The 13377-nt window shown below is 48.1% G+C and overlaps 1 protein-coding gene across 1 annotated transcript in view; it reads left to right on the forward strand.

Annotated features, from left to right (window-relative positions):
- Positions 1-7523, forward strand: part of LOC147724967 (E3 ubiquitin-protein ligase TRIM39-like) — a 49153-nt gene extending 41630 nt beyond the window's left edge. The window contains exon 5 of the mRNA XM_086967095.1: positions 6991-7523. Within this exon, the coding sequence (XP_086823221.1) occupies positions 6991-7523 (533 nt within the window). The remainder of the gene's footprint in view (positions 1-6990) is intronic.
- The last annotated feature ends 5854 nt before the right edge of the window (positions 7524-13377 follow it).

Below are 13377 nucleotides of genomic sequence, written 5' to 3' on the forward strand. Positions count from 1 at the left end.
TGACCTCTCCCCAAGAATTGGGAAAGAAGGCAGACAAATGGGTCAGAACAAGGATTAAGCAGAAACCCCAGAACCATGGTGACCAGAAGAAAACAGACCAGAAGGGTGGGAGTCAGAAAGACAAAGAAAAGGACCAGAAGTCTTCAGGCCCCCAAACTAGCAATAAGGAGGGGGGTTCCCAAAATGGAAACAAGAAAAAGAAGAATGATGGCCCAAAGAAACCTTGGTGTAATACCTGCAAATCAGTTTCACACTGGGGCAGTGAATGCACTAAGAAAAATCCAGTCCCCACCACTGCAGCTCCTAAAGCAACTGCACCCCCTAGTACAGTCAGCAGTGGTGGTACACAGCCAAAGGGTTTAGTAGGGTTGACCCTGGGTACTGAGGTGGAATCTGGCCTAGTCAGAATCCCCACACAGGCAGTTCTCCTAAATGATGTGGACTTATCTTTGCCCACTGCAGTAAGCCCCAGTAATCTGGGCAAATATAGGCAGACTCCCTTAATCAATGAGAAACTGGCTCAGGCCTACAGGGACACTTGTGCCAGTGTCACTATGGTGACACCTGACTTTGTGGACCCTGGTCAGATTGTACTAGGTGAAAGTTACCTAGTGACCAATGCAAGCAACTCCACTACTTCCCATAGTGTGGCTGTTGTGAACTTCTCCTGGGGAGGGGTAGATGGCCTAAAGAAAGTTGTTGTGAGTGCAGACCTCCCAGTAGACTGTCTGTTAGGCAATGATCTTGAAAGCTCAGTTTGGTCAGAAGTGGAGTACAGGACTCATGCAGAAATGCTAGGGATTTCAGCTCATGTCCTTGCAGTGACAAGGTCTCAGGCTAAGAAGTGCCTTCCTGAACCAGTGGTGGCTCTGGAAACAATTGACCAACCACAACCCAAGAGAAGGAGCAAGAGGGTTAAGGCTGTGCCTTCCCACTTGCCCCAGGTTGAGGATCAGGTTTCACAGGAAACTGATTCTGCAGTCCAAGAGGAGACTGTCCCTGAGGAGCTTGAACCTGACCAGGTTGAGTTTCTGGGGACAGGGGGATCCTCAAGGGCAGACCTGGGGCAGGCCCAATTAGATTGCCCTTCACTTGAACCCCTCAGACAGCTAGCTGCTGCTGAGGCTGCAGGGAATGCTCAAGGTGCCCATAAAGTTTATTGGAATGATGGACTCCTTTACTCGGAGGCTAGAGACCCCAAGCCTGGCACAACCAGGAGGTTGGTTATACCTTTGAAGTTTAGGAGTTTCCTTCTCACCTTGGCCCATGATATTCCCCTTGCAGGACACTTAGGCCAGAACAAGACTTGGGACAGGCTTGTTCCTCACTTTCACTGGCCTCATATGTCAGAAAATGTCAAGGAGTTTTGTCGCTCCTGTGTCACTTGCCAAGCCAGTGGTAAGTCAGGTGGCACAACAAAGGCCCCCTCATACCACTACCTGTGGTGGGGGTACCCTTTGAAAGAGTTGGAATAGACATTGTGGGTCCCATGGATCCTCAAACAGCATCTGGGCACAGATTTATACTGGTGGTAGTGGATCATGCCACCAGGTATCCAGAGACAATTCCCCTGAGGACCACCACAGCACCTGTGGTGGCAAAAGCCCTCATTGCAGTTTTCTCAAGAGTGGGCTTTCCAAAGGAGGTTATTTCAGACAGAGGTACAAACTTCATGTCTGGATACTTAAAGGCAATGTGGAAGGAGTGTGGAGTGAACTACAAGTTCACCACACCCTATCATCCTCAGTGCAATGGGCTTGTGGGGAGATTAAACAAGACCCTCAAGGGAATGATAAAAGGATTACCAGAGAAGCTTAGGCGGAAATGGGACACCCTTTTACCCTGCTTGCTCTTTGCTTACAGAGAGGTCCCACAGAAGGGGGTTGGCTACAGCCCTTTTGAACTTTTGTTTGGCCACCCTGTGAGGGGTCCACTATGTTTGGTGAAGGAAGGATGGGAGTTACCTCTCAAAACGCCTAAGCTAGATATTGTGGACTATGTACTTGGTCTCCGCTCCAGGATGGCTGAATACATGGAGAGAGCATCTAAAAACCTGGAGGCCAGCCAAGAATTACAGAAAGCTTGGCATGACCAAAAGGCTGTTCTGGTTGAGTACCAGCCAGGGCAGAAGGTGTGGGTGTTGGACCCAGTGGGCCCAGCAGCACTTCAGGACAAATGGACTGGACCCTACCCTATCATTGAAAAGAAGGGAGAAGTCACCTATGTGGTTGACTTTGGAACCCCTAGGAGCCCCCACAGGGTGCTCCATGTAAATCGTTTGAAAGCATTTGTTGACAGGGAGGACATGAGTCTCCTCATGGCCACAGATGGGGAACAGGAGGAAGAGAGTGACCCTCTCCCAGACCTGCTTTCGCAGAACCCTGATGATGGTTCAGTTGATGGAGTAGCCTTGGCAGGCAGCCTCACTGAGCAACAACAGGTGGACTGCAGACAGGTGTTGCAGGCCCACAGGCATATGTTTTCACTCACACCCAGTCAAACTAACTGGTGCACCCATGAGGTGGACACTGGTGACAGTCTGCCTATCAAGAATAAAATCTACAGGCAACCTGACCATGTCAGGGATTGTATAAAGGCTGAGGTGCAAAAGATGTTGGAGCTTGGAGTGATTGAGCCATCTGAGAGCCCATGGGCTAGCCCAGTGGTCCTTGTGCCAAAACCTCATACCCAAGATGGAAAAAGAGAAATGAGGTTTTGTGTGGACTACAGAGGTCTCAATGCTGTCACTAGGACAAATGCACATCCCATTCCAAGAGCAGATGAGCTAATTGATAAATTGGCTTCTGCCAAGGTTCTGAGCACATTTGATTTGACAGCTGGCTACTGGCAGATCAGGTTAGCTGAAGAGTCAAAAGCCAAAACAGCATTCTCTACCCCTAGTGGACATTATCAGTTTGTGGTAATGCTCTTTGGTTTGAAGAATGCACCTGCCACCTTCCAAAGGTTGGTGAATCAAGTCCTTTCTGGGTTGGATGACTTTTGCGCAGCATATCTAGATGATATTGCTGTCTTTAGCTCCACCTGGGAGGATCACCTGATCCACCTGAAGAAGGTTCTGGAGGCCCTGCAAAAGGCAGGCCTGACTATCAAGGCTACCAAGTGCCAGATAGGGCAGAGCAAGGTTGTGTACTTGGGCCACCTAGTAGGTGGGGGTCAAGTTCAACCACTGGAGAGCAAGATCCAGACAATACAGGACTGGGCTCCTCCAACTACCCAGACACAAGTCAGAGCCTTCTTGGGCCTGACTGGGTATTACAGGAAGTTTGTGAAAAACTATGGGTCCATTGTGACACCATTATATGACTTGACATCTAAGAAGATGCCAAAAAAGGTTCAGTGGACAGTTAGCTGTCAAAAGGCATTTGATGACCTGAAGAAGGCCATGTGCTCTGCACCTATCCTGAAGAGTCCTGACTACTCCAAACAGTTCATTGTACAAACAGATGCTTCTGAGTTGGGGTTGGGAGCTGTGCTTTCACAACTTAATCAAGATGGTCAAGACCAGCCCATTGCTTTTATTAGCAGAAGGCCTACCCCCAGGGAGAAACGTTGGTCAGCTATTGAGAGGGAGGCCTTTGCTGTGGTTTGGGCCCTGAAGAAGTTGAGGCCATACTTGTTTGGTACTCACTTCCTAATTCAGACAGACCATAAGCCCCTCTTGTGGCTAAATCAGATGAAGGGTGAAAATCCCAAACTGCTCAGGTTGTCCATTTCCCTACAGGGGATGGACTTTACAGTGGAGCACCGCCCAGGGACTGACCATGGTAATGCAGATGGTCTCTCCAGGTACTTCCACTTAGAACATGAAGACTTATCTGGTCATGGTTAAGTTTAATGTCCCTGCGTTTGGGGGGGGGGGGGTTGTGTAGGAAAGTAGGGTCTGCTATCCTATGGTCACCCCAATTTTTTGCTTTTTGCTTCACTGGTTTTCGACTTACTGAGGCTGTGGGCCTGCTGATCAGACCCCCAGCCTGCTGTTCTCTCTCTAAATTCGTAATACATGTGCTATAGGTACATACCACAATTGGAAATGGACTCCTTGTCAGCCCCTGTACCATGCACCATAGGTGCTCAGGGCATAGGTGCCACCAAGGCCTACCAGGGGCTGCAGCATATCTTTTGCCACCCCTGGCTGGTTCTTAAATTGACACAACTGGCTGATCACTCAGCTGGGGCAAGTTGGTGTAATCACCCCTTGCTTAGATATAGTATACCTATATCTAAACCTATATCTGGACACATATAAACCTGTGAGTCACTCCTATGGAAGGCCTTATCAATCCTGGAGGCAGAGTGCGTGGTTTAATGTGAGATGGAGCTCTAGCATGAGCTGAGCCCGTTTCCAGCTGTCGGGAACAACTCCCCAAGCTGGTTCCGGGATAATGCCATACCATATACTATTAAGTGCCTTATAATCCTCGCAGCTATATAGCAGCTTTGGTTTGGCTTTATCAAAACATGTCGTGTAAGGTGTCATACGAATTGGAATACTACCCCCTCGCCAGTTCTGGCGACGGGGGTAGCATTCCACCCCTCTCGAGGGAGAAGACATGTTACTTTACTGAAACGCGGTTGATTTTAAAAGAGCCTTAGATCCACAAAATGGATGCCTCTGCCACAGACACGGGTCTGGCCTCCTGCTGCTGACCGAAACTCAGCTAATTGTGGCCTGGACAAAGGGTTTCCTGTCGCAGGGCGGTGTTACACCACCCCAGACAGGAGATAGTGGATTGTAGCAGGGAGGTTTGAAAGAAACCAGACCCTGCCTGGGGAGCACAAGGCTGCCCCTTGCAGGATCCGGCCAAACCGGTTCTGGGGCACACCAGCCCCTGTCCCAGCGCGACATGGATCAAAGGAAAGGGGTGTATCCACCCCCTTCCTGGGTCCCACCCATAGGAGGGGACCTAGCAGGTAATCCAGCCCACCAGATTTGAATAAGAGTGGGAGCAGTGCCAATGCAACTCAGATTATACTGACGAAACATAAGAAACAAAACTCTGGACCCTTCGACATCCTACTGAACGTAGAAGACTGAAGAATCTCCCTTGTGGTCAAGGAGTGACCACCCTGTGCAAACAGGCACCATCCAGCACCTCGACCCTTGCTTTGTTGCAGTTCCCGCCGGAACTCGAGCGACAGAGATCGACGAGATCAAGCTTGCCTGCCTTCCTCCAGCCCGATTCACAGTCCCTGCAGAGCTGAGACCCGTGGAGGCGACCGGAAGCGTGGGGCACGCCTTCTTGAAAAGGCCATGAGACGCTGACTGTGCAGCCCACGAGTGACCCTTGAAGCTGTACACCGGGGTCTGAGAAGCCCCAACCCTGAGCTACTCTTGCACCGAAGCTCACCCCTCCACACTCGACGAGTGCTGCGTGGGGCCCTTCTGCTTGTGTTGGCTTGACGCGTTGGCCCGGTCACTTGCCAGCTGGCTTGTTGCCCCTGTGCTGACGAAAACCTTAAATCGACCTGCTTTTCTGGTTGCTCCAGATTTGCAGCAGCGCCTGTGAAAAGGAGCACCCGCTCTGACCCTCCTGGTCCGAGTGAGAAGCAATCTCCCAGTTCCGCGTGGATTGCTTTTGCCAAGTGTTGTTTGCTCCAATCCTGAAGCCGACAGCGCCAACTACGAGCCTGCGTGGGACAGATCGTGACCTGCTCCTGGACGTCGCAGATGCCCCAGAGCCCACGTGACAGCGGAGAGAAGCTCCTCGACAACCATCTGATTGCGCCCAACATTGTCCTGGTTCCACCCTGGTCACTGTTGAGTGACCCAGACTCTGTCCCCTCTGCTTTCAGATACTTCTCGACTTCGATCCACCCTTGGATCACACCGGACACTTCTGCTTCCCATCGCCTGCAGCATCTTCAGCTCCAAGCACCAAGAGCCTGCGTGTCAAAACCCGACGCCACTTCGACCCTGTGCACCCACTTCCTGTGGGTGAGGTAACATTGCAACGCCGGTGTCCCTACACTGGTACACACCTCTAGGGTCTGTGTCTTAAGTTTTGTTCCTCTAGGTTCAGCGGAAGTATCTTTAAACTCTACTTGTGTAACTTTTACGCACCATTGACATTACATTGGTGCAAGTCACACTTTACGTGCTGCACCCGAATCCCGCGGGCTTTTCCCGACTTCAGCATTGCTAGTCCCGACTGCTCCCAGCGATTCCCTAGGCCCTAGGCCTAACCACTGTTCGATTGCTATCTCTTATACCACTTTCTTAATATACGGTTTGAGTGGCCACCCGCCCTCATCCATAATTGTGCAACTTTGTATGTTATACTGTGCTTTTGATTTAACGCTTGTGCCCCTTTGCTCATAAAGAGTACTGGGGATTATTTTAGAAATAAACACATATATTTTTATAATATATACTTGTGTGGTGTCCTTTCATTTGATATTACAGGATTGTATGTGGTAAAACAGCTCGCTTAACACGACCTCTTAAGTTAAGCCTTTAAGGCTGCTTAGTCCATGCTACCCCTAGGATAGCTTGTCTAACAAGGTTGACTTACAACCAGACACCATAAGGGATTGTTTGGACTGATACAAGGTGGTTCCAGAATTGGAAACATCATATATCAGGACAACTTCTCACAGTGTGGTGTAGTGCAGTGTATTTTACAGTACAGTGCACTCCTTCCAGGTAGGTGTGGTGTAGTGCAGTGTATTTTACAGTACAGTGCGCTCCTTCCAGGTAGGTGCCGACAGTGCAGTCCAATACAGTGCGCTCCTTGCATGTAGTTGCTGTAAGGTGCAGTGTATTGCACAGTGTAGCTCAGTAGACTATGATAGGATGGGTACTGTCTAGTGCAGTACAGTGTGTAGATTCATTTTACTGCAGTATAGTGCGGTTTATTTCATAGTACAGTGCGCTCCTTCCATGTAGGTGCTGGCTAGTGCAGAGTAAAGTGCAGTGTGGTTCTTTGTGATTGGTCCTCTGTGCTCTAATTCTGATTCTCTTCCCTGCAGTGACGGTGACTCTGGATCCAGACACGGCGCATCCGACGCTCCGCCTGTCTGAGGGGGGGAGACGAGTGACATGGACACGCACAGCACAGCCCCTGCCGGACACCCCCAAGAGATTTACCTCCTGGCCCTGTGTGCTGGGGAGTGAGGGGTTCACCTCCGGCAGACATTACTGGGAGGTGCAGCTGCTGCAGGAGGGGGGATGGACTGTGGGGGTCGCAGCAGAGTCTGTGGAGAGGAAGCTACAGATCACATGGTCCCCTGAGGGGGAAGTCTGGGCTGTGGAGAGGTGGAAGGGTCAGTACAGGGCTCTGACCTCCCCTGAGACCCCTCTGTCCCCTCATGAGAGGCCCCCAAAGCTGGGGGTGTATCTGGACTATGAGGGGGGGCTGGTGTCCCTGTACAATGCGGACTCCATGGAGCTTCTCTACACTTTCCCCCGCACCCCCTTCACGCACAGGCTCTTCCCGTTCTTCTGTCTCCAAGACAGGGGGTTTCTCTACGTTTGGGTAGGAGCAGAGATGAGGCTGGTGTAGGAGCTGCAACGACTCCAGTGTGGGGGAGGGGCTGTGGCTTGTGTGAGGGAGGGGTGTCAGGTCACCTGTTGGAGCAGTGACATTCCATCTCCCAGCTCAGATATAACCCCTTCTCCTCCTAATTTGTCATTAAAGTAACATTCAGCACCGAATCCACATGCACACCGACTCCAAATGTAGGCACTGAGACCACAGGCACTGCTGGTTACCGACAGGCAGTTCCATTTCAAATAACACAGACTCCTAATACAGGCACTCTCGACTCCAGTCACAGGCACTCCTCAGTCTAGTCACAGGCACTTCTCAGTCTCAATAACCATAATGATAGCTCCAGACACAGGCACTGCTGGCTCAGTTACAGATAACCCTAACTTCAGATCCAGGCACTGCAAACTAAACATGGACACTACTGTCACTACATACTCCAAAAACAGGCACTGCTCACTAAAATACGGATAACCATAACTCCGGGAACAGGTATAACAGACTCCTGTCACAGGCACTCCTGACTCCAACCGTATGCACTTCTGAACCCCAGCACAGATACACCGGACTCCAGCCACAGGCACTACTAGCTCCAAACAGAGGCACTGCTGATTCAAAACTCAATGACTGCTGATTCAAAGTGGGCACTGCTGATTCCAGTCACTGGCACTGCTTCTTCAATGCATAGGCACTGCTGACACCATTACAGCTAACATGGGCTTAAAGAGCAGGCACTGCGGACTTCATTACAGCTACCATGGACTTCAAGAGCAGGCACTGCTGACTCCAAGCACGTGGACTACTGATGTCAAACACTGTCACTACTTATTCCTCAAACAGGCACTGCTCACACGTAACGCCGGCTCCAATCACAGGCACTCATGCCAGACATTGGCACTGCTGACTGCTGTCACACCTTTGTAAACACAGGCTGCGTGACAGAGAACGCATCGCAAATTGAAGGTTCCACAAACAACTATTGGCACAGTCAACACGCACAGGAAGACGAATAATTAAACAATTCCTGCATTTTTCATTGGCATTCCCAAAGCGATTGTTCAACGCCGGGTACTTAACGAATTAGGGCACTATCCAGTCGTAAGCTATGAGGTCCTGATGAGAACTCCATACTCAATAGGGGTTCGAAACGCGTAGACCGTTTTGCTACACCATAAGATCTTCAAAATAGCTACATATGTGATATAATTCTCAAAGTTGAACAAATTACTGTCTATGGTGATAATTATATGTACCACTGTTTAATATATTGTAAATAAAGTATGTTTGTCGGGTGTGTGTGAGAGTGTAAGAATGGAATGTGTAATGTTGATCAACGATGTATGAAAGTTGAGGTTGAAGTTTTTACTATGAAATTGTTTTTTGTATTGCTTTTTCTATGTTAATTGTGAAATTTGGTGAAATTTAACCAACAAATGTCTTTAAAAAATATATAAAAATAAAAAGTGATTCATTCCGACTGATTTCCAAGTCTCGTACTCACACTAAGTTTTATTCTTTGTGTTGAGAACCTCAGAAGGTTGCTTTAGAGATAACAGTATTGGCACTTGTTTAGTTGTTTAGACTGCTGTCACAGGCACTCCCGATTCAGTGACTAGGCACTACTGACTCCAAGCACATGCTCTACCAATGTAAACACTGTCACAGCTTACTTCGCAGACACTGTTAACTCAAACACAGGTAACCCAAACTTACAAGTAAATGGCACTGCTGACTTCAATCACATTCACTCCACAGGCACTGCTGATCGCGGTACTGCTAATGCTAATTCCAACCAGGTACTGCTGGTGCAAGAAAAATATGATTCAAAACCGGAACTATTGTCTCCAGTCTCAGGCACTGCTCATTGAAAATAGGCGCTGCTGATGCAGGCACTACTGGCCTCAACCACAGGCGCTGCTGATACAGGCACTACTGGCCTCAACCACAGGTACTGCTGAATTAAATTACAAGTACTGCTGAATCCAAACACAAACACTGGTGACTCAATTTCAGTTAACCCTTAAGTCAAAGTCTGTCCAGATTCCAAGAACAGGCACTGCTCACTCAGTTATGGATAATTCATACACAGAACACCACTGTCTCCAGTGTATCTAGTACTGACTCACAGGCACTGCTGCCTCAGTTACAAATAACCCTGACTCCAAATACAGGCACTGCTAACTTAAAACACAGGCACTACTGACTCCACGCAATGGCACTTGACTCCAAGCCCAGCCTCTTTTCTTTCAAATCACAGGCACTGAACACTCCAAGAACAGTCACTCAAGATTCATGACAAATAATGCTGACTACAAATACAATTTTACATGAAAGAAATGCCCCCCCACTGCTTATTTAAACCAGCTTTTAGTTATAAGCCACACATCTACTTGAGTTAGAAGTGTTTGGTATATTTATTCGTACCTTAGATTCATCATATAGTCAAATGGCAAGGAAGGGGATAGAAATCATAATCATCTATAAAAAACAATTAACACGACCAGGAACTATTGTTTTGTAATGAATACTACAATTCAGTTGTCGTGATATCTCCTTTCATGTGTGATTTTGTCCATTATTGTCCAAATTACAAGTTTTTCATTACTGGTTACTGTAATTTTCAATAGTCTGTACTTAGATGTGAACGCTTGGTTGTGTATAGTACATGCACATGTTGACTTGTTGATTTGTCTCATTGTTTCCATTTGTAAAACTGTGTTCATACTGATATATGTATATGTTATATTTGTAGTGTTTTTTGTCTGACATGTAAATCTTTGAACATTTTGACTAAATGATGAATCTAAGGTACAAATAAATATACCAAACACTTCTAACTCAAGTAGATGTGTGGCTTATAACTAAAAGCTGGTTTAAATAAGCAGTGGGGGGGCATTTCTTTCATGTAAAATTGTAATTTCAGGTCCAGCCTTCCCCACTCTAAGGACCGAACTCCTTCAGACTACAAATACAGGCGCTGCTAAACATGGGCACTACTGATGTGAAATACTGTCACTACTAAAACCACAAACAGGCACTGCTCACGCAAATACAGATAATCTCTTTCCAAACTCTGGTACTGGTAACTCCAGTCACAGGCATTCCAGTCTCCCAGCATGAGCGCTACAGGCATTCCTGACTTCAAACACAGGCACTACTGATGCAAAACACATGTGCTGCTGACTCCATTATAGCCAACATTGATTCCCAACACAGGCACTGCTGACTCCAGGCACAGGCACTACTCACTAAATTATAAATAAATGTTCTTTACTCCATATACATGCACTCGTGACTCCAGTTCACTTAATGCTCACTCCAGGGACAGGCACTGCTCACTGAATTACAGGTAATTCTGATTCAGATCACAGGCACTGTTGACTCCAAAAGCAACCACCCCAGACTCATTACAGGTAATGCTGACTCCAAGCCCAGGGGCACGATCACTATTGATAAAAACACTGTCCCTGCTTAATCCATGAACAGGCACTTCTCACTCAGTTACAGCTGACATTTGCTCCTATCGCAGGCACTCCTGAATCTAAACACAGATACTGCTAACTCCAACCAGGTTATAATTAGGTGATGTTCAGAACCCAACACAAGTAAGCCGTTTCAAAGAACAGATACCAACCAGCGGAACAATGACGTGTTGAAAAATAAAGTAGCTTCACAAGACTGAAGGTGCACGAGCGCTGGGCACAGGGAGTCAGGGCACCAGGAATGTGGATGGGCAAGAAAGCGTCAATGTTTATATGAACTGTTAAACATAGTGATTGAAGTCTTTACAGGACTGATCCATGAGGCAATGCAGTGTAGGAGATAGCGCCTTTCTTCAGCTGATGGGCTTTTAGGTGCAGTTTCACAAACGTCATCAATCAGGGCACTGCCCTCTACCAACAGTAAATAAACATAAGACATTATCTGAAACACACAACAGTGCGATCTGTGGCGGTAGGAACTCTCATCTCGCATTGGTTGATCATGAAAGCATCTTAGAACTCGAACCTTGGTAACAAAACATTTTTTGAAGATGTGATTCTTGGCTCGTACGCATAGTATGTACAGTCTGCGGCTATTTGTTGACATATTGTGGAAATTGAAATTGATTTGCTTGTAATGCATGCCATCGCCAATGGCGTCTTGGCACTAATAACTACATCACTGAGTAGGGAACAAACCAACAAGACTCGCAGTTGCATCTATCTACTTTGGGTGGAGAATAGCCAGGTTTGAAGCTGTTTCCTGAAGTTGCGTCTTTCAGATTGACCTCTTAGATGTTCAGGTAGGCTGCTCTAGAGATTTGCAGTACAATTGACAAACCTCCTACCTCCCCAAGTCTTGATTTTCAAGTTTCTAATCTTAACACTACAGTCTAAGAGTTGGTAGAGCGTTAAGTTTGAGGAGGACTATACCAAACAAGATTTTTCTTCAGGTATGCTGGGCCATCTCCATAGTGTTTTATGTGCCAAACTCAGAGCCTTAAACCGGACTCTTGTTTCCACTGGAAACCAACGCAACTCTCGTAATGTATCAGACACCGGCATGAAATTAGGAATTTTCTTTAAACGTCGAGCTGCTGTATTCTCTAAACATTGAAGTATTTCAGAGGGCGTTGGAGAACGCCTTGATATAATGCATTGCAGTAGTCCAGCCTTGATACCACCAAGGCTTTAACCACCGACTTCTTGGAGTTCATACGGGATGAAAGGGAGATTTTTCCTAATCTTACACAACACAAAGAACAAGAAGTACATTTATTAATCTGTGCATTAAAAGACAGAGAAAAATCACGGATTATACCCAAATTCCTTACTGATTAATACTGGAGTGAGAGGAGAGCCCAAGTTCAGGGACCACCAAGATTGGCCCCAGGATATAGGAGCTTTGCTAAACAGAAGAACTTCGGTCTTAGCCGAGTTAAGAATAAGAATTGTATTGTTCATCCATTGTTCAGTGGCTCCCTTACAGCCATTGAAGCAACTAGGGGGGTCATTAGAACGGCGGATGGACTTTGCCCGCCCGCCATCCTCGTGCAAAACGGGACCGCCCGCCATAGGAGCGGCGGTCCCGCCTTGAGCATTAGGATGCGCCCTCCACACAGGCGGGCGCATCCTGTTTTTTTACCATTGTGGCGGGCGGTGCAGAAAGCCCCGCCCGCCGGAATGGTAAACATGCACGTTGTGCATTTCAAAGCACAGCATGACAGGCACCGCGCGGTGTTTGCCATGTTGCACTTTGAAATGCGGGTGGGTACCCATGTGCACCCCCCGGACTCCCAGGGGGCCCGCAACGGGCCCCCGCAGGGAGTCTCCGCATGCCTTTCGCCGCCACGGAAAAGCATGTCAGGAAGCCCATCATAATATGGCTGGCGGTGTCTGATAGACACCGCCACCATATTATTCCTTTTCCGCTCTGGCCGCAAGGCGACCGGGGAGCAAAAGCCACGGACGGTCTTCCCGTCCGCCGAGGTCTCCCACGCCATTCTAATATGGCGGGGGGTCTTTAGTGCAATGATGTCGGGCAGATTGCCCACGCCAGGCTGGCGGTGACTACCGCCAGCCTGGCGGGGAAAATCCGCCCAACATCGTAATGGGCCCCTATGCGTTTCATCCACATCCTCCGAGATAGACACCACAATCAGTGTGTCATCTGTGTATTGGACTGGAGCAAATCCAAAAAGCTCAAATTAGTCTTGTGAAGGGGGCCACACAAATGTTAAACACCGTAGGGCTCAGTGACGAGCTCTGAAGGACCCCACACCACAAAGTCAAGGTCTTAGAAACCAATTGCCCCAGAGCAACCAACTGTTCTCTGTGTGAAAGAGAAGAGCAGAACAAATCTAGTGCTGAGCCTTCTAGTCCAATCT

The sequence above is a fragment of the Lissotriton vulgaris genome, chromosome 4_1 (assembly GCF_964263255.1).
Source record: "Lissotriton vulgaris chromosome 4_1, aLisVul1.2, whole genome shotgun sequence".
NCBI classification, from domain to species: Eukaryota; Metazoa; Chordata; class Amphibia; order Caudata; family Salamandridae; genus Lissotriton; species Lissotriton vulgaris.